This window comes from Pipra filicauda, unplaced genomic scaffold (assembly GCF_003945595.2).
Source record: "Pipra filicauda isolate LSUMZ 115617 unplaced genomic scaffold, ASM394559v2 scaffold269_size1075953_pilon, whole genome shotgun sequence".
NCBI lineage: Eukaryota > Metazoa > Chordata > Aves > Passeriformes > Pipridae > Pipra > Pipra filicauda.
The window spans coordinates 416764-443938 of NW_024104386.1; the positions used below are offsets into that span (position 1 = coordinate 416764).

The 27175-nt window shown below is 42.9% G+C and overlaps 1 protein-coding gene across 1 annotated transcript in view; it reads left to right on the forward strand.

The window, feature by feature from the left end:
• LOC113996142 (vasoactive intestinal polypeptide receptor) overlaps positions 1-27175 on the forward strand; it is a 101196-nt gene that overhangs the window by 57014 nt on the left and 17007 nt on the right. Inside the window, exons 4-6 of the mRNA XM_027736845.2 lie at positions 8054-8157; positions 12356-12456; positions 14790-14922. Coding sequence (XP_027592646.1) covers positions 8054-8157; positions 12356-12456; positions 14790-14922 — 338 coding nt within the window. The remainder of the gene's footprint in view (positions 1-8053; positions 8158-12355; positions 12457-14789; positions 14923-27175) is intronic.

Genomic DNA, 27175 nt, shown 5'->3' on the forward strand with positions numbered 1-27175 from the left:
AAATTTGTCCTAAAGTTTGACAGCTCTGCTTTTAGTATGAGAAAACAGTTTACAAAAGGTGCCTAATTAAGGGGAACATGTGATGTTAGAAAGGGAGGAATTACCTGTATTAATTAAGGATCAAGGCTTTCACAATTAGAAAGTGCAGGAAGGGGAAAGGGAGATAAGGAAAAAAGGGAGTATTGCCCCAAAAACGGGGTGCAGGATATTTCAGGGCACTGGAAATGTGGCTTGAGTGACTGTGGGCCAAGTGATCTGAAAAACAGCAAATGAAGAAAATGAAGGCTGTGCCTTTTGTGTGATATGCTCACACCATGCCATGGGTCCTGCTATGCCATTAAATCATGAAATATAAAAATATGAAATAACGTAAAACACTAAGCAGAAATTTTATTGAAAGAATGACCTTGTGAGATCGTGGCTGAGGCAGAGAAAGCAGGTTTGGAAAATATCTTGTCATGATTACCCCACAAGTTTTTCCCAGATCTAACCACTTCAGCATCTAGTTTAATGCAAGCTGTAGCTGTCTGCAAGTCTCAAGTGCTGCCCAAGAACAGTGGGACGGATCAATAACAAAAATGGAACTATTGATGTGCCAGTGGGCTCAGCAGCACCTCCAGGAGAGTAAATGATAAGGAGTGCTGTTGCTTTAATAGCTTCTGCTTGAAAAAATCAGTTTGTGACCATGGAATATGATGAGGAAGAAGCAGGACGTTGCTAATCAGAGCAGACCTTCCCCTCTGCTTTAGAGGCTGTTACAGAAAAGGGCAAGGGGAGCAGGAGGGGGTAAAAGCAAACACTCCTGAGCAATGATTGACCTTATATCTCTTTGTGTGAATTCAGGCTCCCATTAAAAGCCAGTAAGAGGTTTTCTTCCACAAAGATGAAAGAGCTAAAACAACACCTCTAACACAAACTTTCAGACGTGTCTCTGAGTCTGAAGTGTGTGTTTGAAACAGATGAGAGGCAAAAAGAAATTAAGAGAAAAACCTTAAGAGCCAGACATAGACAACAGCCTTCTGCATTTACTCAGTCTGGTGTTTAACTCCTACCCGGATCAAACACCTTTGATAAAGAAAATGTTCTGGTTTTATCTTTGTTCCACTAACTCCTCCCTTCTATGTCATGAATAAACCACGTCATTCTTCCACCAGGCCCTTTACTGGTTGGTATAACCCAATCTGCAAAGTCATTTTGATTCGTGCCCCTTCCACATCATTCCCAAAGGTATTTATAAACCAGGGAATTGAATAAGAAGTTTTGCACGTGTTTGTTCCTGTTCCAGAAATTCTATCCCAGTTAGTAACTGGTGTGTGCAGTGTTTTGGTGTAGAACAGCATCTCTCCATTTTCCCCAAGGAACAGTGATTGGAAGAAATATTCACTGTGGAACAAAGTTAGATCCTTTGGAAAGGGATATGAGGATCCTGGAGGCAGAGGAAGAACCCTCTGGGTTGTTTGAGTGGGCAGTGGAGGGAAGAAGGTCAAGGCCAGGAGACCCCATGGAAGGTGCAGCTGAGCAGGTCCATCAGGTGGGAGATTCATGTCCAAAGGAGAACAGGGCCACTGTCATTGGAATAATGCATGAAAAAGGGTAGGGACAGACACTGAACAAAACTAGATTAATGCTTATCCATCTGTAAAAATGTGGATTGAAAGGGTCTGAGTCTGAGGTAAATACAGTCGTGGATGTTGTGGAGAAAGTAGATAGGGAATGATTGTTTTATGGTCTAATGGAGAAGGGGTACTGAACAGAATTGTCCACAAGAAGGGCAAAAATAAACATATGGAGGATGTTTTCACACAACATATAAAGAAATTGCAGGACTGAGAGGCCTGCAAGGTACAGGTGAAAGCCACAAGTATAAAGAGATATCAAAATTATTAGAAACAGGTAAGAAAAATTCAGAGTACAGGAAGAAGATAAAGGCAGTGGTGAGGTGTGTGGGACAGCAGCTCATCTGCAACCTCCACTGGAGAGAGATGAGAAGATATTCCCACTCTCACAGGGATATGCAAGACACAAAGCCATAAAGCCATTTAGCTGCTTATCCTGCTCTGCTTCCTAGGAAGATTCAACAGTTCTTCATCCAGTTTGAGGGGAAAAAAAAGTAAGAAAAGAGAAGAGAGTTCTCCTTGTCTCCTGATCGGTGTCACTATTGTCAATTCATTACTATTTGTCATTCCAACCAAAAAAAAAAGATAAGAGTGGTGTGGGATAAGAAGAAAAGAAAAGAAAAGAATTATTCTTTTCTCCGAGAACATTTAAAACAATTAGTAAAAGCTGAATATCCAAAAACTGAATTAAAAACAGGAGTGCTTAGACATTTCCTTCATGAGTTTACAACTGTTAGCTTTTTGTTTTGACTTGGTTTTTTGTTTGTTTGTTTGTTTGTTTGTTTGTTTGTTTGGGGGTTTTTGTTTGTTTTTGGGGTTTTTTTGGGTTTTTTTTTGGTTGGTTGGTTGGTTTTTACTGGGGTTTTTTTGAAATGCTAAAAGAAAACATGAGGGGTTCTAAGAAAAACTTGTCTCAAAATTTAGAATCAGAGAACCATCATCGAATAGTTTGGATTGGAAGGGATTTTAGACATCATCTACTTCCAGCTGCTATGGGTGGGGAATCTTCCAGTTTGTTGTTATATAGGAGGAATTTCCTTCCATCTGTCTTTACTACCCAGGGCAGAGAGTTCCTGAACCCCCCTGCAACGGATAAAAAACTGCTTAGGATGGGTTTGAACCACGTTCCAGGTTTGGTACAACCACACAAGCTGATCACTCACATGGAAACATTCAGATAATTGCTTCCAACCATCAATTCCCTTCCTGGAATAGGCATGCCAGCAAACCAAGCAGATTAGGAAATTAGAAAGGGCTTTGTGAACTCCTGAGAAGTGTTTGCTTAAACCTGGAGCAGCTGCTGGGCCAGATGGCAAAGTCCTGCCCTACAGCAGACGTGGTACTAGAAAGGTGCAGAAGTGTGTGCAGGAAGTGCAATCTCTGCTCCTGCTTCATGTCCAAGGTCATTCACCTCCAGAGCACACTGCAAGCAGGTTTTCCAGAAATACAGGCCAAGAGCTCATCCCAAACCACATGGCAGTCACAACTTCCTCATGAGGGGAAGGGGGACAGGCCCTGAGCTCTGCCCTGCGGGGACCAGTGACAGGACTCGAGGGAATGGCCTGAAGTTGTGTTGGGGGAGGTTTAGGTTGGAGATTAGGAAATGTTTCTCCACCCAGAAGGTGGTTGGTTGGGCACTGACCAGGCTCCTCAGGGCAGTGGGCACAGCACCAAGGCTGACAGAGCTCAAGGAGTGTTTGGACAAGGCTCTCAGACACATGGTGGGATTGTTGGGGTGTGCTGTGCAGGGCCAGGAGTTGGACTTTGATGATTCCTGTGGGCCCCTTCCAACTCAGGGTATTCTGTGACTCTTATGTAGTGCCTGAGGAAGAGCTGTGTTTTATTATACACACATATAGGGCAGGGGGTTGGCACTGGATGATCTTACAATCCCTTCCAACCCAACCCATTTTATGATTGTTTGTTTAATATCATAGAATCATGGAATGGTTTGAGTGGGAGGGACCTTTAAATGTCATCTAATCCAACATCCTCACAACGAGGAGGGACATCTTCAACTAGATCAGGTTGTTCAGAGTCACATCCAACCTGATGACCTTGAATGTTTTCAGGGATTGGGCATCCACAGCTTCTCTGGGCAGCCTGTGCCAGTGTTTTACTGTGCTCACTGTGACAAAAACTAAACCATACAGCAGTTTACACTGACTTAGGTGGTCCATTCTCCCTGGGTAGTGTTTAGGGTGCTGCAGAGTAGCTGGTGTTGAACTTGAGAGACATCTTGCCCTTCTCTCTGGGGCTCAAGCCTGAAGCCACTAAAATGTTTGCACTGCTGTGGTCAGTACATGTGCAAAGAGCAGAGCTCATGGCTTGGAATGGACCAAGAAATGTGGGGAGTTAATTAAACAGTTGTGGCCTGTGATGCTTCTCATGAGCCTTTAAGGCCCCGCTGCAGTAAAACCTCCTGAAAACTGGTTATTTAGGCCTGTGGCTTCACCCCTTGCCTTTCAATAGTGTTTTATGTATTAACTGTCATTAACACCCATATAAATGAGCCAAAGGTCATCTTGTTTCTTATTTACACTTTAATTCCCTTCAGTGGCTTTTATGCCACAGCGTATTTTTGGAATCTGCTTAGTTTCCCATCCTGGTTCTCCTCACTATAGTCTCTTCAGCTTGTATAAGGATTACTAAGGATTCCCCTTTCCTTTCTGCACGGTTACTTTGCTCCCTTTGTTCATCCATCCCCTCCCACCTGGCAGGGAGCCTTATGGAAAGGTCATCACCTTGTTCCCTTTCCAAACCCATCTTTAAACTCCTTTGTCCTCGTACCTGCAAAGAGAAATGACAGCAGTGAAAGAGCTGAGGTGCTGAGGTCCCTCCAGTGGTGCTCAGGACTCACACAAACCCACTTATTGCACTTTAGCAATCACTGTGCCTCTGCTGAGCCTGGATATCTCCCACCTTCCATAAAGAAGTGGTTTCACTTCATGTACACTGCAATTAAACCAATTTAGGCCAGTTGTCTTCCCTCCTCTTTGCATTTTCTAGCCATGGCTAAACTAAAACACATCTCCCTTTCCATAATGAAACACTTTTTTACTGTGAGGGTGACCAAGCACAGGAACAAGTTACCCAGAGATGTGGTGCAGTCTCCATCCTTGAAGGACTCCAAGAATATCCAAAAGGCATCTGGACATGCTTCCATTCAACCAGTTTTAGGTGACCCTACTTGAGCAGGGGGTTTGGACCAGGTGACCTCTGAAGGACTCTTCCAAACTGTGATTGTGGGAAAGCAGGAAACTGAGTTCTTGTAAGACATTACAAGGTTATTGTTACCATAAATGAGACTCAGTTGTGGCTTTTTCAAGTGAAACTTTTTGTTATTTATTTTTCAAATGGAAAACATCATCTTGTTGCTTTTAGGAGCAGATGCACCAGTCTGACAGTTGGTAACATTTCTGATCAAAATGAAATGCAAACTCCACAAAAAGCAGATTGTTTCATGGCTGTTAACTAATACCACCAGAGTATCCCAGGGATTTGAACCTTCTTTTTCCACAACCTAGAGAAGAGTCTGGAGCACAAACTTACTGGCAGTGGGATGCTTTCCAACCTCAGTGAGTCTTCTCCACTCTGCATTGCTAATTACATATAATTGAGTTATAAACCCCGGTCTCCTTTCTCATTAATTCTTCAGGAATACAGTTTAAAAAGTTTTAGCTCCAGTCTGAGAGGATATGAGAATTTTTGGGAAATCTGGTGAATTTCCAAAGACTGGAGATACTCTTTTCAAGCCTGGAAGCACTGTCTGTTCTGATGCTACCACTTGGGTTTTCAGTGTACTTCGTTGGTGCATCATTCTAGGGAAAACTTGTGCTACACAAATAGTGAGAAACAGTTCTGTAAAATGGCACATACAGCTTCTGGTGCTTTGAAAAATTTGCCTTTCCATTGACAGATGATCAGACTTTGTTACCAAAGTCTAGTGGATAAACTGAGAGCAACAGAGACCACAAGAACTGGCTGGATTTTCACTGGGGATCTGTGAAACATAAAAATCTCAGTTTAATACTTGTCTGAAGTTCACTGTCTGTAAACCTCAGAGCAAGAACTAATCTTCTGAGACACTCTTCCAAATTTAATGGTTTTTTTCAATATAGAAATTAATCTGGTAAACGGTAGTAATTAGATATGTTGTTTGGTCTGAGGGGAGACATGAGCCATCACTTGAGCCAAAACTGCTGTGAGGTAAAATCTTTAGTTTTTAACCTTGTACTTTTTACACCTCTCAGACATCAGTGAAAAAAGATTTCTTGTATCCCGCCATGTGGGTGAAGTTGCACATCTAAAAGTGACATGAGCAGCAAAGGGTGGTAGAAAAACTTCTGTGGGAAGTGAGTTTCTCTAAAATCAAAGTAATTGTTATTATTATTATTATTTTTTAATCCCAGTGATGCTGTGTCATTGTGCTTCCCTCTACCTGAGTTTCCCACATCTGCTAAAGTATTAAGACAACTTGAGAGCAGCAAGAATTCTAAAATAATCAAACAATTGTGAGGAAGTGCAATCAAAAAGAAGAAATATGAGAAATTAAGCTGAAAGAAGCACCCCTTAGTTCACTGAGGATAAGAAACAAGGAATCACAAAACCACAGTGAAATCAAAAATCATGCCCAAACAGAAAGGAGGAGTTTTGAGCAGGAAACAGGAAGCAACGAAGTTCAGATAATGGGATCCATTGTAATGAAGAAGAAATAACAGAAATTACATAACACCTCAAAAAAAAAAAAAAAAGGTACTGAACAGTCATGTTCTTGATTTTGTTTGCCCAAGATCTCTTACTGTCCCAGTGTGCAGCCTGGTCAAAGGAACTGCAAACAGTGACGGTGCAGGAAAAGCCTGAGGAGCAGCACCAAGGTGTGCTGGAGTTGCTTCTTCTGGGACAGCTGCGAAAATGAACCTTCAAGAGCTTTCATGGAGTTCAGATCTGCTGTAAAAGCAAATTACAGGGATGGGTTTAGTGTCAAAATCCATCTGTCATGAGGGTTCAACAAGTGACCAAAGCCAGGGGTCAGGCTGCTGCTGATTTCAGAGCAAAACGAGTCCCTGGCTGGGAAGATGTTCAGATGACTCAATTGTCAGAAATTTCTGCAGGTGAAACTCGAATATTTTCATGACTCACAGCTGCAGAATTGATTTGCTCCTGTTTGCAGAGGTTTTCTCACTCTTGTGTGCAAAGAACCCCATTGTTGGAAACGTTTGCGAAGCTCTTGAGTTTCACTGCTGCCATTTTTCATCTAAGAAGCGAGTTTTGACTGCTGTTTGTTCATCCTGGTTTATTGTACCAGCTTTCCAGTCAGGGGTGACAGTTTTGTGTGATGAATGGCACCAAAGGAATGCCACAATGACAGGATTCCTGTGAGGTGGGCAGGGTAGGGACGGGTGGTCAGAGAAGGTGCTGGGGGAATTTGCAGTGTGTTGTTGAATGTGTTTCTGCTTTCTTATTTCTGTATGGCCAACATGTATCTTGGCCTTTTAGGGTACAAACCTCTCAGGGTAAAGCTTATCCTGATTGCTGCTCCCTCCTCCTTTTGCTGGATTAAGCCAATTTGGGTTTAAGGTGCAGCTGGGACAGGGAGCAGAGGTGTTTTCCAAAGTGAGAAGTGCTTTGTTCTTACAATCCTTGATGGATCAGGAAGCCCAGAGTACCAAAGAGCCACGTGAACTTCAGTTTTGCCAGTTTTGGCTGAAGGAGTGAGATGTCCTTGTGTTAATTAAGGCTCTTTTTAGCTGGTTGGAGGCCCCAGGCAGTCAGGAAATCTTCCTGTCCTTGAGTACACACGTTAAAACAGGCAATACAGGTTGTCAGGATGTGTTTTCTCTCCCTTCACAGCCAAATTTTGAAGTGTTTGGTCCTCAGACAAAGAGTGCAGTAGAATTCCCAGGAATCACATTTGACCAGGCAAGGTTTGGGTTTGAAGGACCACATTTGGTTCCCAGGCCCCCAACCTTACCTGCACCATGTGAAGTGAGCATTTCATCTGTCCCTGTCTCAGCTTCTCACAAGCACAAATAATTCACCTGATCTGTTTGGATAAATTTTTTCCACAAAAGAAGGAAGGAACAAGAAGGAACAAGGCAATGTGACAATTACCCTCTCAAACAATACTGGTGCAGTGCCAACAACCAAAGGTCTGGGTACAACTGGCATTATGTACCATTAGAAGAGAAATTTTGTGGGCAATTCAGTATTAAAATGTACTTTGTTTTTCAGGTCTGCACTTTACTACCCAGTGAGTCCCTCCAGTTTATATGTTCTGTGTAATAGGAAAACTTAATAACAGAGAATAAGCATGAGAATTTTACTCTAAGTGTTACAAGAACTGTGCTCTGGCATTTGTATCATGACAGGCAGACATTTGTTTGGTGGGGGGGTGAAAGTTTGTTTTTAAATTGTGGTTTTCTCTTTCCCAACAGGGAACGTGACCCGGAATTGTACAAGCCAGGGCTGGTCGGATGTGTACCCTGCTCCCTACACCGTAGCTTGTGGATATGATTCCAACAGCACTCCAGGGGAAGAGGTTTGTAAACCTGGATGGGTAGACATCAACATTTAACAGGGATCCATATCAGATAGTCTTCCCATGCCCAGTTTTTTCCATTTCCACTCTGATTCCCCAAGAGAGAAGAGCCCTCTGGAGGATCCCTGGAAGCAGAGTTCAAATGCTTGGGCAAAGAAATGATCTTCCCTTTGATTTTATAGAATCATGGAATGGTTTGAGTTGGAGGGGACCTTAAAGACCATCTCATTCCAACCCTCCTGCCTTGGGCAGGGAGACCTTCCACCAGACCAGGTTACTCCAAGCCCTGTCCAACCTGGCCTAGGACACTTCCAGGGATGGGACGTCCACAATTTCCAGGGCAGTGACAGGAAATCAGCACCTGTGCAGATCAGGCCAATGTGATGCCCACACATAACTTCAAGTACTTCATCTTCCATGGTGAACTTTGAAACGAGCCCTCCACATTCATATTTGTCCTTAAGTCGATACGGTGATTCCAGTCTTTCTAGGGCAACATTAGGATCAAAAGGGATAAAAAGGATGTAACACGCCATCAGTGCTGCCCTGCTGAACTCAACCAGCTGAATACCTAGAGCACTGTAAGGAACACACATTTCCATGCAATATTCCTGAATTTTGTAAGGAAATCCTCAAGCTCTCTGGGATATTGTCTGTATATAAATTAGAGATTGCTGACCGAGGTATAAACAGCTTTATGGAGTAGTGTCATTACACAGGGAGGAGTTTGTTATTGGTTTGCTGCCGCCTGAGACAAGAAGGGTAAAGTCTAAAGAGGGTGACAAGTGTCAGAAGCAAAATTCACCTCACCTAACTCAAAGTTCAGCATCTAATCTAAACTAAACTAGCCCCCTATAACTGTCACATAGTCAACAAGAGAAAGCTTATGCTGGAAAAGAATCACATTTCACAGCAATCAGATATTGTAGTGTTTATATTTTTATATAATATGTTTATATTTTTATATAATATGTTTATATCTTTATATAATATGTTTATATTAAACCTCCTCCCATGTTTGTGGGGTTTTTTTTCTGTTTTATGACATGTCAGTGTTTGTGAATGTTGGACATAGGAATCTCAATAATGAATGAATATATGTTTCCAGTACCTAAAGGGGGCTTACAAGAAGACTAGAGAGGGGCTTTTCACAAGGGCATGGAGTGATAGGACAAGGGGGAATGGCCTTAAGATGAAGGAAGACAGGTTTAGATTACATATTAGGAAGAAATTCTTCCCTGGGGGGATGGTGCAGCACTGGAACAGGTTGTCCAGAGAGATTGTGAACTGCCTACCCCTGGAAATGTTCAAGACCAGGTTGGACGGGGTTCTGAGCAACCTGGGATAGTGGAAGGTGTCCCTGCCCATGGAAGAGGGTTGGAACAAGATGATCTTTAAGGTCCCTTCCAACCCAACACATTCTGTAATTGTGGTGAGAGGTCTCTGCGTGTGGTCACACATTCCCAAGGCACTCAGGAGAGGATCTGAACAGAACTGAGGCAGCTTTACGAGTGGAAGAACATAGAAAATAGCCAAGGGAAAGTTGCACAAAGAATTCCAGGGCTCTTCTGAAGAAAGTCTTAGTCTGCCTTCAAGGTCAGCCACCACTTCACATCCTCCAGTGTCCCGTCCCTCAGATGTTATTGGCACTGTGTGGCACCAGCTCAGCACTGCAAAAGCCATTGTTACAGGTCTGCTCTGGGAAGGACTTCCATCCAGAGCCCTGGTTTGTGTTCCAGCTGCAGAGGGGATTTGGGAATTCCTGGGACGTGCTTTGGCGACATGATGCGTTGAGGCATTGCCAGAGTGTCGCGTTACCAGGAGAACCCGGATTGTGTTCTTTTAATTCTTTCTTAATTATTTTCTCCTGATTTCTGCACTTTTGTTATGCTGTTTAAGTCTAATTCGTGTGAAAGGTGACTGAGGGGGGTGAGCAATGCAGTACTAACCTGGGAGGAAGAATAGTTTTTTGTTGGTGGTGTATTGGCTGTCAGTTTGGGGAGGAAGAAGTAAAGGGAATAGGAAAAAAGAACAGCAGGTTGTGTGGGACACGAGGTCCAGGACAGACTGATAACCTTCCATGTGTAGAACACGAACTCTTGGGCTCAAGTTTGGGCCAACATGTTTGGCAACTGAAAGACTTTACATCAGTGTTTCTCTTCTTTTTCTCTTACAAATGGAAATGTTTCCCATTGTAGACCAAGATGCCAAGGGATAAATGTTGAGGTTACTGAACAGAAACCAAGGAAGATGATTCTTAATTAATCTCAATTTAACATCTACCTGAAATAATTGTTATTATCGCATTCCTGTGAAATTAAGCAGAAGCTTTCAGAAGTCAGAGAGACAATGAGGAAATTGCCTAATTTCATTCTGTAAATTGGTCTAGATCTTCATCTAGAATCCAGGTATCCTGCCATGCATTGCCTTCACTTACCTAAATCCCTCTTTTTTCTACTAAGAATATTTTAGTAGTCTGAACCCTGAGTGAAATTCCAATTCCATTCATGCTCTTGGGTCAAATCCTCTGGTTTGATATCTGTAAAGTAGGAACTGATTGTCATTAGCAAATGCAAATGAAGAGTGAGAAGTCATTATGTGCTGTTTCCAGAACAGAGATGACCCCACGTGCTACATTAAAGCTGAATTCAGAACCATCCCTCTCTACACAAGAAGGATTGGTCATCATGAAATATAAAGGCAGGGAATTGCTTGTTGAATAACACCAAGAACTTTCCTGCTCCTGGGAATAACTCTAAGAAGCAAAAGACCTATATCTGTATTCACAGTGGAGAGCTTCCATCCACCACCCCACTGCTGACATCTCCTGTGATATCCCTTAACTTCCTTTCCCCCATTTCTCTGCTCTCCTAAATACAGTGTGGGACAACCTCTTCCTCAAACACAGTCCCCTACCACAAGCTCCCTCCTTCTGCTGGCCAAGTCTTTCCTGGAACATTTCTGCTCTGGTGCCACCAGGAAGGAAACTAAATTATGAGAGAAAGATGAAACCAAGAGGAAGGAGGTTGACTGCTTTTACTGGAAAAGTCTCAGCTGCCTTTGAGATCCCAAACTCCAATAAGGTTGGAAAGAAGACTTAATTTAGGTAGCTTTGAGTGTCTTGTTTTAACCCCCCTCCAAGCTGGCTTGTGCAAATGCTAAAGGATTGCTGCTCATCTCAACCCCACTGGTTCTCTAAAGCACCAAGTACTTGTCAAGGCCTGTGAAAATAACATGAAAAAGTGTCAACTCTCAGTGTTATTGAAGAGCATTTTTCCAAACAAGGTTAGGTTTAGATTTTCTGTCCAAGCTGCTCTTTGTGGTTTTAGTTTTTCGGATTTTTTATTGAAAAGGAGGAAAAGGAAGGCAGAGAAGGGTCAGTCAAGGGCTGGAAAAAAATGACGTTTTCCACAAACTGAGTTAGATTCTCATAAAAACTTAGATTTTTCATTGATAAAATAAATGTCTAAATACTTTTATCTTTTGTCCTTTATTTAAGCTGAAAATCAGAACGTATTGATTTAGAGTGTTGCTAGAAAGCCTTGGAGAGCTGGAGTTTTACTGCCTTACTTCCCTATTTTGTTTAGAACAGGATTCCCTGTTGGAATTATGTCCCATGCTCAGGGATTCCCTCTGTGTCCTGTTGAAGAGAAAAGCCACGAACCAATTTCCAACTCAACATATATTTCTGAATTAACATATATGTGTGGTGTCAGTGAGAATGTTTTAAGTTACTTGCCTAAACACAGCGTGCAACTTCCACAAAAACAAACCAATTTCCCAAGCAGTTCTGCCCTCAAACTTCCTTAATAAACCTGAAGCTCCTCGTCCTCCCCACGTCAGCGGTGATGTGTCAGTGTGCTCTTTAGCTGAACATTAGTCATTCTTGTTCCACGAGGTTCTAACCATGTAGCTGTCTCTGCAAGTGTCAAACCAGGCTCCTTCCAGCAGGAACATTTCCCTGGTGTAACTCCAGCCTGGTTTTGGAGTGATCCAAGCTCTGCTGCAACCGGACGTGTTCTTATTCACACCGGTGGTATTTGAGTCGTGTGCACTGCTGGATGTGAAGGAGTTGGAGTTGTCTTAAGAGGATGGAGAAGGATGATTTCCTTGCCTCACCAGTCAGTGGTGCTGTATTTAGGAATGCATTTTGGCAGCTCATTGAAAGACCTGTTTTGCCTCTTTCCTCTCCCCCCAGCAAACGGCGTTCTATGGCACGGTCAAGACCGGCTACACCATCGGACACACCTTGTCCCTCATTGCCCTCACAGCTGCTATGATCATCCTGTGTCTCTTCAGGTAAGACCATGAGCAAACAAGGCACTCAAAAGGACATGGAAGCTGTTAAAGTTACAGACTTTATAGGCTGTGAGTGTTACAGATAAATGCCAAAAACTTCTGTCACGTCTGAGTTGGATAGCGGAGGAAAGTTCTCCCGTCTTTTGATACCTCTGTTTTTTAGAATGTGATTTGTGGCCTTTGTGTGACATTTATAACCCAAATCCAATTTATTTAGGTGGATTCATCTCACTAAAGGTAGATTGTTACATGATGGATTCCTGTATTAGAGGTCATTATTCCATAAACCTGTTATAGTCCACAGAGTCCTAGTCAGATATATGGATACTATGGAATTTCTACTCAAAGTAGTACCATTTCTACTCAAAATGGTACAGATTAATCACACTCCAAAACTACCTAGAATCACCAAATCCTAGAGTGGTTTGGGTTGGAAAGGACCTTAAAGATCATCTCATTCCAACCCCCTGCCATGGGCAGGGACACCTTCCACTAGCCCAGGTTGCTCCAAGCCCCGTCCAACCTTGGACACTTCCAGGGATGGGGCAGCCACAGCTTCTCTGGGCAGCCTGTTCCCTCCCAAAGCCTATTTAAGAAGCACTTCCTGCTGTAGTTTTATGGCAAGACAGAAACACCCAGAGCCATTTTAGTCATGCTGGTGGCTCTGAGATGTGCACAAGGGTAGCAGATACAATGAAGGACCATTAGGAGACCCAGGCCCTTATGGACTGATGGGCAGATACTCTGCAGCTTATCAAGTGGCATTAGAAGCCCAGACTGCAGCAAATTAATTAATCCTCAGTCTCTTGTTTATAAATGAATCAGGCATCAAAATTTGGGTGCCTCAAATGAAGAAGTCTGCATATAAGTTATCTGCTATTATAAAGTTGTTTTTGTAAAGGGAGAACAGCAAAGATCTGTTCAGCAAAGATGTGGTTCCCCCTCCTCCTGTAGGAAAGAGCTTATATTCTAGGCTATAACTCTCACACTTAGACCAAGACTGGCCTCACCTTTCAAGAACTTTGCTCTTCACCCATGTGTTCTCTCCTCTCACAAGGGAGGAGTGAATCAGACCCACATGCAGATTATCTAAACAAGGTACAAGGTGCCAGGCTGATGAAACTGTGGAGGTTCACACTGTTCCTTTGTGGGAAACAGAGTCATTTGACTTCCCTTCACCTGCGAGTAGAGAGAGCTCAGCTCAGCTACATTATCCTGGCATCGCCCCAGATCAGGAGCACAACCTCTGCCACGGCACAGGGACTCATTAGGAGCTGCTAATTTGATTGTGCTGCTGAGCGAGGTCTGTTGTGGCTCTGGTGTCTGTACAAAGTACCCATCTGCAGAGTATTGGGCTCTTCACATAGCTGGCGTAAAGTCCCACTTGAAAAAAAAAAGAAAAAAAAAACCTACTTGATCAAAATTCATCTTCAAAATGTGTGTTTAACCAAATGCTGATTTTTCTCTGAAGAATATTCCCCCCTCTCATGCTAATAAGATTAATATATACAATAAAGTAAAAGGAATGTAATTATTGTGCAGGATACAAGTGTACATTTATTACTAATTTCATCATTTGTATTTTAAAATAATATTATATATAATTTCTTTTTTAACTGCTTTGCGCTTTTTTTCAGATATGCCTTTGATGAATAACTTTTTCTTCACATTCTTGAGACACTGTGAGCTTAACAGAAGAAATACAATTCTCAGACACAGATTATTATTTTAGTATGATTTTAAATATTTTTCCCTGATTTATCAAATTGACTACCAGAATTTTCACCCAATCTATGCTTTAAACTAGATGAATTCTGGTGGTGTTCTCAGTATCATTAACAACCAATATTTTTTAAGTAATAATATAGTTCATGTTGCTCCAGAAAGCCTGTAATATGTGTTAATTTTGGCAACAGAGGCTAAGAATTTATTTCCCTTCTTGAACAAACATTTCACTTTGGAAATAATGATTGCAGTACAAACATTCTGTAGAAAACAGCCCTTTATTGTGAGCCCAGGCTGCTCAGTGGAAAACATTTCTTTTCCAGCAGAGAGCAGTGGGATGGACCTGTTTTCTGTCATTCTGTATTTTCTCCTGCTTTTCTGAATAATGAAAAAGCAGCAGCACTGCTGCAGATCTGTGGATCACCACGTTTTGTGGATTTAAAAAGGCTTAAGTGGATTTGTGGTGATGTACATCAGAACAGAGCCTGTCTTGGGGTTTCTAATGTTTAATTGTAACTCCATATCTTGGCAGAAGACACATGCAAATAGGTAAATAACCCCTTTTGAGAAGCCTGGCTATTCAGAAATGTTTCATCTCTTCCCGACAGAAAACTACACTGCACTCGAAATTATATTCACATGCATCTCTTCATGTCCTTCATCATGAGAGCCATTGCAGTCTTCATCAAAGATGTCATCCTGTTTGAAAGTGGAGAATCCGAGCACTGCTTTGTGAGTTCAGTAAGTAGCCTTGCACTTTGAAGTTTCCACCTTATTCTGTTGCCCCTCTTAAACAATGCACCAAAAATTACCTTGCAAGTGCACGAGAGACAGGACTTCGGGAAGGTTTCGGGGGGGTTTTTTCATGTTTGAAAGAAAAAATATGATTGCTACAGGTCAAATTACATGGAAAGGGAATAAATTGATTATCAGAGTCAAAAATTTATAGGCATCTTGTCTCCTTGTGAGGTTGGACTCGCTGATCTTAGAGGTGTTTTCCAACCTCAACGATTCTGTGAGGTCAAACCCACAACCGAGGCTCTACAAGATTTTGGGGTTCCTGTCAGCCTGGTGTCCATCTCCCAGCCACATGCTAATATTTGGATATCCTGGTCCAAGGACACTTGCAGTGCTGTGTTTAGGGATTCAATAACACCTTTCCCTCCAGAGTCAGACCAAGATTCACGTAACTAACTCCAGGTATCCTTGGGGTAAGTGCCTGTACATGAGTGTGTAAAGTGCAACCATAGTCAGTCAGGTTCTAATTAATATGTTCACTGGAGCCTGGAGAGCTGTTCACCTCATTTGGAATAAGGCACCTGGATTTGGATGGGCTCCCTGGGCTCCAGTGACCCCACCTCTGCAAGAGTTTGGGCAGGAAATCCATGTGTAGACATCATCATCTATTTTTCACCTGGACCTGTCTCCCACGCTCTCTGTCTGCAGCTGTGAGATTTCCCTACTGGGACAATAAATGAGGGGAATAAAGGAGTTGGGATTTTATTTTTTTTTTTTCACTTTCAATGTTATCAGCTGGAGCAAACATTGAGGAGGGAGAAGGGCTGTTTATCTAAAGGCCATACTGATGTAAGGGGGCACCAGCCATGGATAAATTTAAGCAGGAAATTGAAATCACCAAAACGAAGAGATGTGATCACAAATCATTCAAAAAAAAAGAAAAAAAGAACCTCCATAGCAAATTCATAACATTACATTATGCTTATAACATAACATTATGCTTGCTGGCAATAGCAGGAGACTGGGAACAGCAATCCAGCAAATCCCTTCTGGACCTGTTTTTTTGTGTCACACAGCACCAGAAAAAGCTTCTCTTTCTCTTCCATCCTTCCAGCTTATTCCTTGCCTTCTGGCTTTTCTGTATCCTAACCCTGAGTCCTGTCCCTGCTGTTACAATGAACTTTCTGCTCGAGCATCTCTCAGTTGCAGCCTCCTTTCAGCTTTTCCCAAGAACTGTCTGCAGCAGGAAGTGTTCCCTTTGGAATGTCCCTCCATGCTTTTCCCTCCCAGTGGTTCACTGGGATCTGTATTCTTGCAACTGGTTTTTCCTGGGAGAGTCCATGAATGGTTAGAATGACATGGAAACTGGAATAAAAAAATTCCACTGATGCCAGTTGGCAGAGGAGCCAAGAACCCAACAAACCATGGAGCTTGAACCAACCCCTCACCCCTGGGGGTATTTGCACTGGGTCGTGGCTGGGACGTGACCACAGAGAGCTGTGTGAGAAGTGTTTCCATCCAGAAACAGAAATACAGGAATTTTCCTGAAGAATCCACAGCTCCTGGAAGCCGCTGTGCTTTCAGGTAGACCCATGGGGTGTGTTTATCCCCATCAGAGAACTTTTAAGTTAAGCACCAGCTCAGGGTGAATGGCTGGATGATACACAAGGGTTATGAAATTGTGTGGAACAAACCTGTCTCTGCTGCACAACCCCTTGCAAAATCTGCACAACCTGTCTCTAACCAACCTTATGGACAAACCTTCAAGTTATAGTGAAAAAAATACCTACATAAAACACAGTCAAAATGCCTTTCCTAACATTCATCTGTTTGGAGAAATAGTTACAAAATCCATTGTGTTCCTGTGGGTTTGGTTGGGTTGGCTTGGCTTGAGTTGTTTGTGCTTTGAAATTGCAGGAGAAAGTTTGACTTGGGAGACCTGGGGACTAATTCATGAACCCAGGACTTTATACACAGTTTCCTGAAGGTTTTGTGTGTAATGGCTGGATGTGGCCTTGAGCTCATTCAGTCTGAGGAGAGATTTTAACAGTTTTGTGAGTGCTGTCACCACTGTGCTGGTTTAAAACAGGGCAAACCCAAAGCAATAAAAGTGTTCTATTAGAAGAGAAAGTACCACTCTTAGTTCCTCCAAGGAATAAAAGATAAAGACACCCCCCTCCCAGAACAGATTTAGGGATGCAAAATCCAAATAAATAGAGGCCTCTCCCAGCATTTCTGATGAAGGGACCGAATTCCTGAACTTGGTATTACCTGTAGCAGTAAGAAGATTTAAAATTGTTTTATGCACCAGCCATACAAAAATATGTTAAGCTCTCCAACAAATATGTCCATGTTTAAATCAACTGGGAACTGCAATACATGAAGGTGTATATGCAATTGAAAAAAAGAAAACAAACAACTTTTCCATAGGTTTTACTGCATTTTTACTTCATTTTACCTCGTGTGGGAAACCTCAGTTACGGCGTTAACTCATTTTAAACTCAAATAGTTTTGGATTACCATTGAGTTCAACGTGAACACCCTGAAAAATTAAGTTTGTTGGGCATTCCTCTGGAGCCTGGGAATGTGGCTGTAAGCATTTCGGGCTCAATGTAGCCAAAATATGTGTGATGAGCATCACTGAGTCCTCATGTGAGCCAGCACATGCACTGGGTGATGTTTTCAGAGTGATGTGTGGCACCCAGAGCCTCCAGGAATTCCTTGATCCTACTTTCTTGATAAATCCTCTCCTGGGGGAGAGAAAATTCCTGCTGGCTGGGTGAAAAAAATCAGCCTGTTTTCCTTGGGCAGAAACCCCGAGTTGGTAAGCAGGGCTTGTTTTCATGCCTAAATGTGACAGGTTTAAATGGTCACTGAGCCCGGACCTGCTCGAGGTCTTTGTCCCACCTCAAGGAAACTCAGCATCGGTGGCTTTACAAACATCCTTCACACTTTCTCCTCTTCCCAAGTGTCCAACTCTAACAGACTTGTTTCTAGGCACAGTGTGGATCACTTGGCTCAGGTAGAAGTATTTAGGCCAAAAGTCCACTGCGGGATTTTCCAGTGGGAAACAAAGCACTGCAGGGACCTTGAATTTTTGTCGAGGGGTGGAACCAGCAGAGGGGTCTGGTGGCCACACACAGCACGTTGCCCAAGGTGCCAACCGCCCTGAGTAGACCAAAAACACTTCTTCCCTCTCTGTCAAGCCTTCAGTGACAAAGTACATCTGTAATTATGCGTAACTGAATCATCCTGTTTTCTTCAAAGGCTTAAAAACAGGCCTGTGCTCAGCTGTGTTAGTCTGGGCTTTGAGCACTTGGGTGCAGAGATGATCAGGCTCAGAGGGCTCCGTGGAACCACCCACTTGGACTTCTTCAATAACTGTCCATTTTCATTCATTTTGATTCAGGTTATGTTCTGTCTCAGTATCTGGCCATTCCTGATGGAAAACTCGCCCCCTGTGGCTTTGTTGCATCCAACAATTGCTCATACTGTGGGAAAAATTGCATTTTCCCACCTGGATTTGCCTTTTCCTTTTGTGGGTTTTTTTTCACTGCTAGGCTCAAGATGCCCCCTCAGAAGGTTTAGTTTTTCACACTTGTTTTCTTAGGTCTAGTGACTTTGTGTCTTGGCATTCCCACACTTTATCTTCCCCTTTCCTTGTCTCCCTGGGGAACACCCTGTGAAACACAGCAGCCAAAACAGCAAACCTGGTGGAAGGATTGAACTGAACACTTCAGTTGTTGTTTCATTTGATTTTTTGTGGGTTTATGGATCGGGTTTTATATGGTTTCATTACTCTCATATCTGGATACCATAATAATGATGAACTTCTTACATTTCCAGTCTTGCTGAACAAAAAAAAAAAGCCAACAGTTTGCCATAAACAAAGATCTCATTCTACAGATTAAACTCAGGCTCGAGTTTTGAACTCTGAAAATTTACTTCTGCTGAAGATTCAGCCATATCATTTATCTTTTTTGGTGTTGTATTCCAGTAAGACAAAAACTTCCAACAACAAAAAAAAAAATATTCTTTGCAAAGGAGGTTGGGACTTCAGCAACTGTGAACTTACACATATATCTCGTATTTTCAGAGTGAAAAATTGGGAGTTTCCACACGAAATTCCTCAGACCAAACTCATAAGAGCTCCAAGCCCCAAAATGAACTTTATTTATGGAAGTTGAAGACAAAGACATTTTCTTTTCCAATGCACCCCCATCTGAGGCTCATCAGATCTGTCTGGGAGGACCATGATATTCAGGCTCATGGAGAGATGGAAGAGTAGAAACCTTTTTTATGCAGTTGTGTAAAAGTGAAGCAAATATTAGAGACTCAGCCATTTTATTGGGTTATATCCTTCAGGAAAGGCTGCTCCCACCTACACAGAGGAGGGATGAGCTCTTTAACAGCATCTGCTCAACTTTAGGTGGCTTGGGAGGAAGAGCAGAGCTCTGAAGACAGTGTGATTCTTCCCTTTACTTTAATTAAAGTTGGGTCAGTCCCCAAAATGTGTAAATACATCAGCTGACCCTTTTTTCAGTAGCTCAGCCCATTCCTGCAGAATTGTACCCCTTCCACTGAGCTCAGTGGGTCCAGCCAGGCCCAAAGGTGCTGCTGAGATCAGGAGATGCCTTACAGTCTGTCCTGCCATGGAACTGATGCCCAGTGTGACATGAGGTCCACCTTGTTTTGAGAGGGAAACATTTGGTTTTCATCCCAAGGAGCAGCACAAGGGAAAATAAAAAATCACTACTTATGGAAAGTATAAGTTTTCCACTGTGCTTTTCTACTCATGTATGACCTGAAGCCCCTCACCCTGTCCACAAATGCCTGTGAAATCCAACCAAATGGTGCCTGTTGGCTTAAGGAAATATGAGTTCCAATGGACTTGCTGTCACAACACAGACCTGACACACCCATCTCCTCAGTCTTTATTTTGACCATCAGATTCGATAAAGAGATTTGCATCTTCCAGGCAACTTCTGTGGACTGTTATCCACATATCTGGTGATCTCTTCATGTCTGCTGGTCACTCCAAATCTACTGATCTCTCCTTATCTCCTGATCACTGCTGCAATCTCAAGGTTCACCGCAAAAAAGGGGGGAAGGAATAAAAAGGAAAAAAAAAAGAAAAAAACCTAAGGGAATGCTCCTGTGTATGATACAGACAAGTAAAAAACAAGAGAAAGAAAGCTTGGGGAAGGAATGGAGACATCCTGAAAGTGACCTAGGAGGGAAGGCAGGAAGTGAGACTATGGAAGAGCTCTGGAGGAGGAACTTTCTTTGCTCGAGTGACTCTGTCACAGCAGTAGTGATAAAAATGAGAGAAAATGTGCAAAGTGTGAGGAAGGGCATAGTTAAAACTCTGCTCACCCTCTCTCTTTACTTGCTGCCTTGTGTTTGATTTGTCTTATCACTGAAGATGTGTTCTGAAGCGCCATTATTCTGTGACTGACGAGGACAAAACAGGCACAGTTCACCCCTTCACCAAGACAATTCTATTTTTACATCTCAACTCAACTCTGAGTCACCTGGAGCACAGGCTAGACCAGCCAGAGCTAATCACCATCTCAGAAATACTCCCAAAACTGCCCCCAAAAATCAAATGAGTGTTCCTGAGAGACGAACTCGAAAGGCTGAGTCCCTCAAAGGCTGAGAGCTGTTAAAATGGGTGAAGAGAAATGCTTAAATAGCTTTGAGGGTCACAGTCAGGGGGCTTAAACTTGCTTCTAATGTGAGGAAAAGCAGACAGAAGAGCTTCCTACTGAATCTAACAGGATAGCACTATATTTAAGGAAGCCTGTGTTGGAAGTGGGAAAGGCATAAAGGGCAGTCATGTGGATCACATTTTTTGTTGGTGTGAACTGGTACAGCTTCATCTATTTTAATGCATTTCTCAAGGTTTCTGCAGTGCAGGATCTGACCCCTGGAAGTGTCCAAGGCCGGTTTGGACAGGGCTTGGAGCAACCTGGGATAGCAGAAGGTGTCCCTGCCCGTGGCAGGGGATTGGGACTGGGTGAGCTTAAAGGTCCCTTCCAACCCAAACCATTCCAGGATTCTCCAAATGCCTTGCCATTTTCAGCTGGCACTGAGGAGGTGAAAGCGCAGGTTAAAAACAGGTTTGTCTCTTGGGACTTTGGGTTCCATATGGGTTGAGCTGTTGCTGGAGAAATGATGCTCTAACCAGAGGAATAATAATCTTATCCAGGTGCACTAGTTGGGAATTACTCAACTAGCCCAGCCTTGTTCCAAGTGGAAGTGAAGGCCCGGGAAAGAGATAGAGATTGATCCCAATGGCTTCTTCCAAATGTCTCCATTCTTCCACAGTCTTGATGGGAGCAGGGAAGACTCACCTTGCTGAAGCAGTGTGAGTGTGCCTGTGTGTGTCTGTTCAGGAGTGGCATTTCTGCTTCATGAAAGTGGTGACAAATCACCGAGCTCAGACACAAATCCAGGTTATAATGGCTTCATAAATTGCCCAGTGACAGCTGACAGGGAGAAAGTATTCCAGTGTGTGCTCTCAGACAGCGATGGGTGCATGGAAATGTAATGGATTGTGACCTGGAGGGAAGCAGGTTAAGATAAATGTAATATTTTGCCTCTGCCAAGGCTTGAGAGCTTTCCTTCATAATGTTTCTGGGGCACCACTGGTGCAGAGCAAGATGTTAACAGGGAAAAACGTGTGTTTGGGGCCTCTTATCCCTGTGCCTGAGATAGAGGGTCACTGTGAATCCACTTAAGTTGATCTATCTCTATTTTTAATAATATATTTTTAATACTTAGACTTGAAGTCACAAAGGGCTCAAACTCCATCATCAAGCCATAAGATGATGATTCCCATGAAGGTCTTTTATTTGACCTGAGAGATGAGAAATTGCTTTAGCTGAGAATTTTAACTTGACAATTCAGGTCCTCACAAACTGAGGTCTATGGGCCTCAATCATAAACCACTTTGTTTCTGTCAAGTGGCATTTTAAGAATTTCTTTAATCACATTTCTTTATTCATTTATTCATTCATCTCATTCATTTACATTGTTAAGTCCTTAACACCCAAAATTTCTGTGCATCCTCCAGGAAAATTTGAAGAGTCACCCTCTAGTGCAGCAATTTATTATTTGAAGTTATTTGCTTGTCAAGCTCCATGATTGGGAGGGAAGGAAGGAGACAAAGGCACTCAATTGATTTAGGAGTTTTCTTGTTTGAATAGACCTCAATTCCCTTTCATGATGGAACATAAACTTTGTGGGGCTTTTTTTATTGCTAATCTGTTTGACTCTAGACTAGAGCTGCAATTAAAATGAGGGAAGAAATGAAAGTGATGGCTTTTTGCCAAGCACTCTGGTTTGTTTGTTTTTAATTTGCTTTTTTTCTGCTGTTACACAAAAGGTTAAGTGTGCTAAGCCTAAATTAGCCCTTTTTCCATTTCTTTTTCTCTTTATTTTTCATTTTCTTTTCCTTTCTCTTTTTTCTTTTTTCTCTGCTTTTTCTGTTTTTCTTTTTTCTTTTTCTTTTTCTTTTTCTTTTTCTTTTTCTTTTTCTTTTTCTTTTTCTTTTTCTTTTCCTTTTCCTTTTCCTTTTTCTTTTTCATTTTCTTTTTCTTTTTCTCTTTTTCTTTTTTCTTTTTCTTTTTCTTTTTCTTTTTCTTTTCTTTTTTCTTTTTCTTTGTCTTTTTCTTGTTTTCTTTTTATCTTTTTCTTTTTCTTTTTCTTTCTTCCTTTTTCCTTTCGGTTGGCTCTTTTCCTTTTTTCTTTTCCATTTTCCTTTTTCTTTTTTCTTTTCCCTTTTCATTTCTTTTTCTTTTTCTTTTTTCTTCTTTTTTTTTTTTTTTTTTTCAAGACACATTTAGATCAAAGAAGTACAAAGAGGGACTTGAGTGATTGATACTCCCACCTGTCACTGAGCCTCATTACCCAGTCATGGCAATCCCCAGCATGAGACCTGACCTGTCCCACGCCATGTATAGAATCACTGGATAATTTGAGTTGGAAGGGACCCTTTGAAGGTCATCCAGTCCAACCCCCTGTCTGATCTCTCCTGGACACGGTTGTGACCCTGTGCAGGCCCCGTGTTCCACCCTCACACCCATAAACCCTCCACTCCCGGGGTGTGGAAGGTTTGTGGCAGGGCACCAAGTCATGTTTAAATCAGTTTAAACAACACTTCAGGCATCACTGCTGCAGCTCCTGGCACTGTTTATGGAGCTGGGACAGGGCCTTCAGCCCAGGCCTGGGTGCCCTCAGGGAAAGCTCAGATTTGCCTCAATCCGTCATCAAACCTGGAGGCCTCAAATTCCCCTTTAAGGTCCCTCAGTTCTGTTCCCTGGGCTGCCACCCCTGCTGCAGGAGGAGGAGATTTACACAAATCAACGGGAGACTGGTGAAAACTCGTTTTGTCAGTGGCAGATTTACCTAAATTTTCTTTTACGCTGCCCAGAAGACACGACCTGTGGGAAGGGCTGCTGAGTGACTCAGCTGCTCCTGCCCACAGCAAGAGCTGATCTTGTCCCCACCCTGGTCAAAAAGGTTTCCTCAGTCTTATTTAAAAGCTATTTATAGATCCCACTCATGATCCTAGTGCTGAGACACACCTGGAGGATTGGGGAACACTGGGCAAGCATTGCCTGCTTTGGAGATGCTGAAATTAAGGTTTTCCAGCACGGGACAAACCCGAACTACATCTCCAGACTGTAGTTCCATTTTAGCCACTCATCTAAGAGACATAACTAAAGGGAAAGGGAAAGGAAAAGAAAAGGGAAAGGAAAAGGAAAATGGGAAAAGGGAAAGGGAAAGAGAAGGAAAAGGAAAAGAAAAAGGAGAAGGAAAAAAAGATACGTGAAAAAGATAAAGAAAAGGAAAAGAGAACAGGAAAAGGAAAGAGAAAGAAAAGGAAAAGAAAAAAAGAAAAAGAAAAGGAAAAGGAAAAAGAGAAAGAAAAGAAAAAGAGGACAGGAAAAGGGAAAGAAAAGGAAAAGAGAACAGGAAAAAGGAAATAAAAAGGAAAGGAAAAGAAAACAGGAAAAAGGAAAAGGAAAGAAAAAGAAAAAGGTCCATGCCTAATACAATTCCAAAGAGGGGAAGAAGAGAGGAGCCACTTGGGTGGATGTGCCATCCACAAAGCCAAGGGAAACCATCTCACTGCCACGTCCCATGTGGACATGAGCAGGGCAAAGTCTCTGAAGAAAAACAGGGAAATAAGCTGTTGTAAATGAGATAGTAGAAGGGGAGAGAGTAGAAAAAGCAGCAAAGTAATGCAGCTTTTCCTGCTGAAAATGTCTGTTCTAAAAATAGTCTGTGCTAGTCTTTCAATGCTGGCACATCATGAGTTCTGCTCTTCATGAAAAAAAACCCTTCAGTGAGGTGTAATGGCTCATCTCTGCCCAGGGTCTGTCATCTAAATGGTAAAACATCTTACATAAACATGGATTTTATTTCCCAGCACTATAACAGCCTCTCTGAGGCTGAATCTAATCAATCAGAAAGGTAGAGACCCATTATCAAGGTCTGTATGTAATGAAGTCTCTCAAAAGCCAGGAAGGGCTGTTTTCCAAATGTGTCTCCGAGTTGGATGTCAAAGAGGATTCAACAGGGCAAGTGCATGTCTCATAGAAATATCTGGTCTGATATAAATTTGCCCACTTTAGGCAATAGTGGCAAACCCAGGCAGCAAAAAAAATATCATTATTTAATTTTAAAGACAGGACAGTGCATCCAGCTCTGTTCCAGTTCCAACTCTGCAGAACATCCCCGTGCTGCAGGGGATCCCTGGCTGCAAGAGGTGCTCAAAATGGTCCACAAAAGTAGCTTTTCTCCAGGTAAACCCCAAAATTCCAGGGGTGGTAACAACTGCTCAAACAGGCAAATACCCCTCAGCAAGGTGCAAAGAATTGATCTGCTGCAGGTCTCTCAGGGAAGAAGATGCTAAAACCCAGCTGCTACCCATGGGAATAGAAGAATAAAACCATGGAATTATTAATACTGAAAAGACCTCTGATATCAGCAAGTCCAACTGCTGACTGTGATCCACCTCAGGTCTGTAACAAGCCACCACCATTTTAGGGGAGAAAGTGGGGCCAGAGAACACCACAAAAGCAAAGGTTGCCAATAAGGGAGAAGAGGTGATGGATTTAGGCTCCCAGATCTGGGGTTTCTGCTGTCACAGCCTGAGTTCAGCACAGCTCCTGCTCTGTACAGCAAAGTCAGGCTGGAAATCCCTTCCTGATGGTCAGAAATGATGTGCACTTTCTGTGAGCAGCTTTTCCCTGTCCTGTAAAGTCTTGCAGTTCCTTGTGGTGTGCTCCAGCCTCGTGCCTGTGCCATTAGTGCAGTGCAGCCATCCAGAAAGGATTCCCTAATGTACAACCCCCGAAGGGAATCCATATTTTATGAGTGTGTGGCTGAGATCCCTCAAAACTGCCCCCTTAAACCTCGTGTCTCACCTTGTGAGCTGCTGAGTCAGGGCCAAATATTGATAAAGTGAAACCTTGAAAGGATTCAGTGGCCCCAGTGGGGCTGAGTCCACTCACACCCTCAAATCCCTGTGCTGGCTGCACACACACACACACTCAGCAGGCACTCAGGATTTGGGTGAGAGGAATGAGGTGTGGGAATGTCACACAGCCACCTGCACACAAGAGCAGGAAGGAAAAAAAAAAGAATGTGGTGATGCCACGGGGATGAAGCTGCTGCATCCCCAGCCCTTGTCAGCTCAGCTCTGTGTCACCTTCCCTCCCTGGGAGTCCCTGAAGTCACACACGGAATATTCTGAGTTGGAAGGGAGTTACCTGCCTGCTCTGCCTCCACCTTCCCCCATCCCCACCATGCAGCAAGTCCCTGCCCCTGCCTTCTGCCTCACCAGGGAGCTGATGGGCACAGAAATTGTTCAGCAGGAGCCCAGGAGGGTCCCCAGTGTCACACACTGAACTAATCTGGAGTGATCAGTGGCAACGAGTCCCTTTCCAAAACACGTGGCACCAAGGAGACACTTTCCACACTCGCCTTTTTAACCAGTGTGTTTCACAGCAACTGTTTTCAGCAGGAGAGGGGAACATGGGGCAAAGTGGGACCTTGTCACTGGGGCAAGTCAATTATTGCTCTGAATTCCACACCTTGCACGTGCAGAGCACCAGGGAAGAGCCACTAATCAGCAAGTTCTGGCAGTCAGGTTCTCTTGCAGGGTGTTATTCCAGCAGACTCGTTGAAGGCAACGGGGCTTTTGCTGAGTCAGCATCTCAGTGATGCAACTGGTGACCTCCTGTAAACCTGCAGCTGAACCTGCATTCTTCACGTGCTGGGGCAATAACCAGCACTGGAATATTCCTTAGGGCAACTGATTCCTACCTTTGGGTGTTTTGCAGTGGGTTTGGCCCCTAAGTGTCAGAAATTTCCCTTTTTATTTATTTTATTTTTTTTTTTGTGAGGGAACGGTTCCCATTCCCTGGGCTGCAGTGAAACCTTCACACACTGCGAGTTGCTGTGTTTAATTATTCATTTCCTGAAAAAAACCAATGCACCTTCCCTCTTCCAATCTATCTATTTCCAGTGTAATCAAATATGTTCATGCTTGTGTGTGTTTACCCTGCTTCTCCTTCTTATCCTCTACTTTAAATATATATATAAATATGTATATCCCTGTCCTTCTTTTCCTAACTGAGGAGCATTTTGTTGTAGACTTGGCTTTCTTCAAACTCCTATCTCATACCAGCCCATGGAGTGATTAGAATTACTTACATTTTATAAGTATATAATACTTATAAATACTAGGACTTATAATACTATAATACTAAGACTTATTTTTTGCTTTGTCTTTTTTGGGTTTTTTTTGTTGGTGGTTTTTTGGAGTTTTGTTGGGTTTTTGTTTGTCTTTTTTTTTTTAATCCTGAGAATCATTTGTTTGGGTTTAAGGAGCCAGGTAACAGTAGCAGGCAGCCCCACTGAGGATGATGACCAAGTCCACAGTGTCATTCCTCATGATCACAAAATCATAGAATATCCTGACTTGGAAGGGACCCACAAGAATCATGGACTCCAACTCCTGGCCCTGCACAGGATACCCCAAAAATCACACCATGTGCCTGAGACTGTTGTAAAACCACTTCTAGAACTCTTGAGAGGTTTGGGGCCATGAGCAAGCTGACTGAGTTGATCCCAGCTCAAGGCAGTGCCTTTCTGGAGGGTTCTTCTGGCATCCACTCCGTGCCAAACCAGCTTCCCACAGATGTGCGTCCAAAACTTCCAGAGAACAACCCCGTGCTGG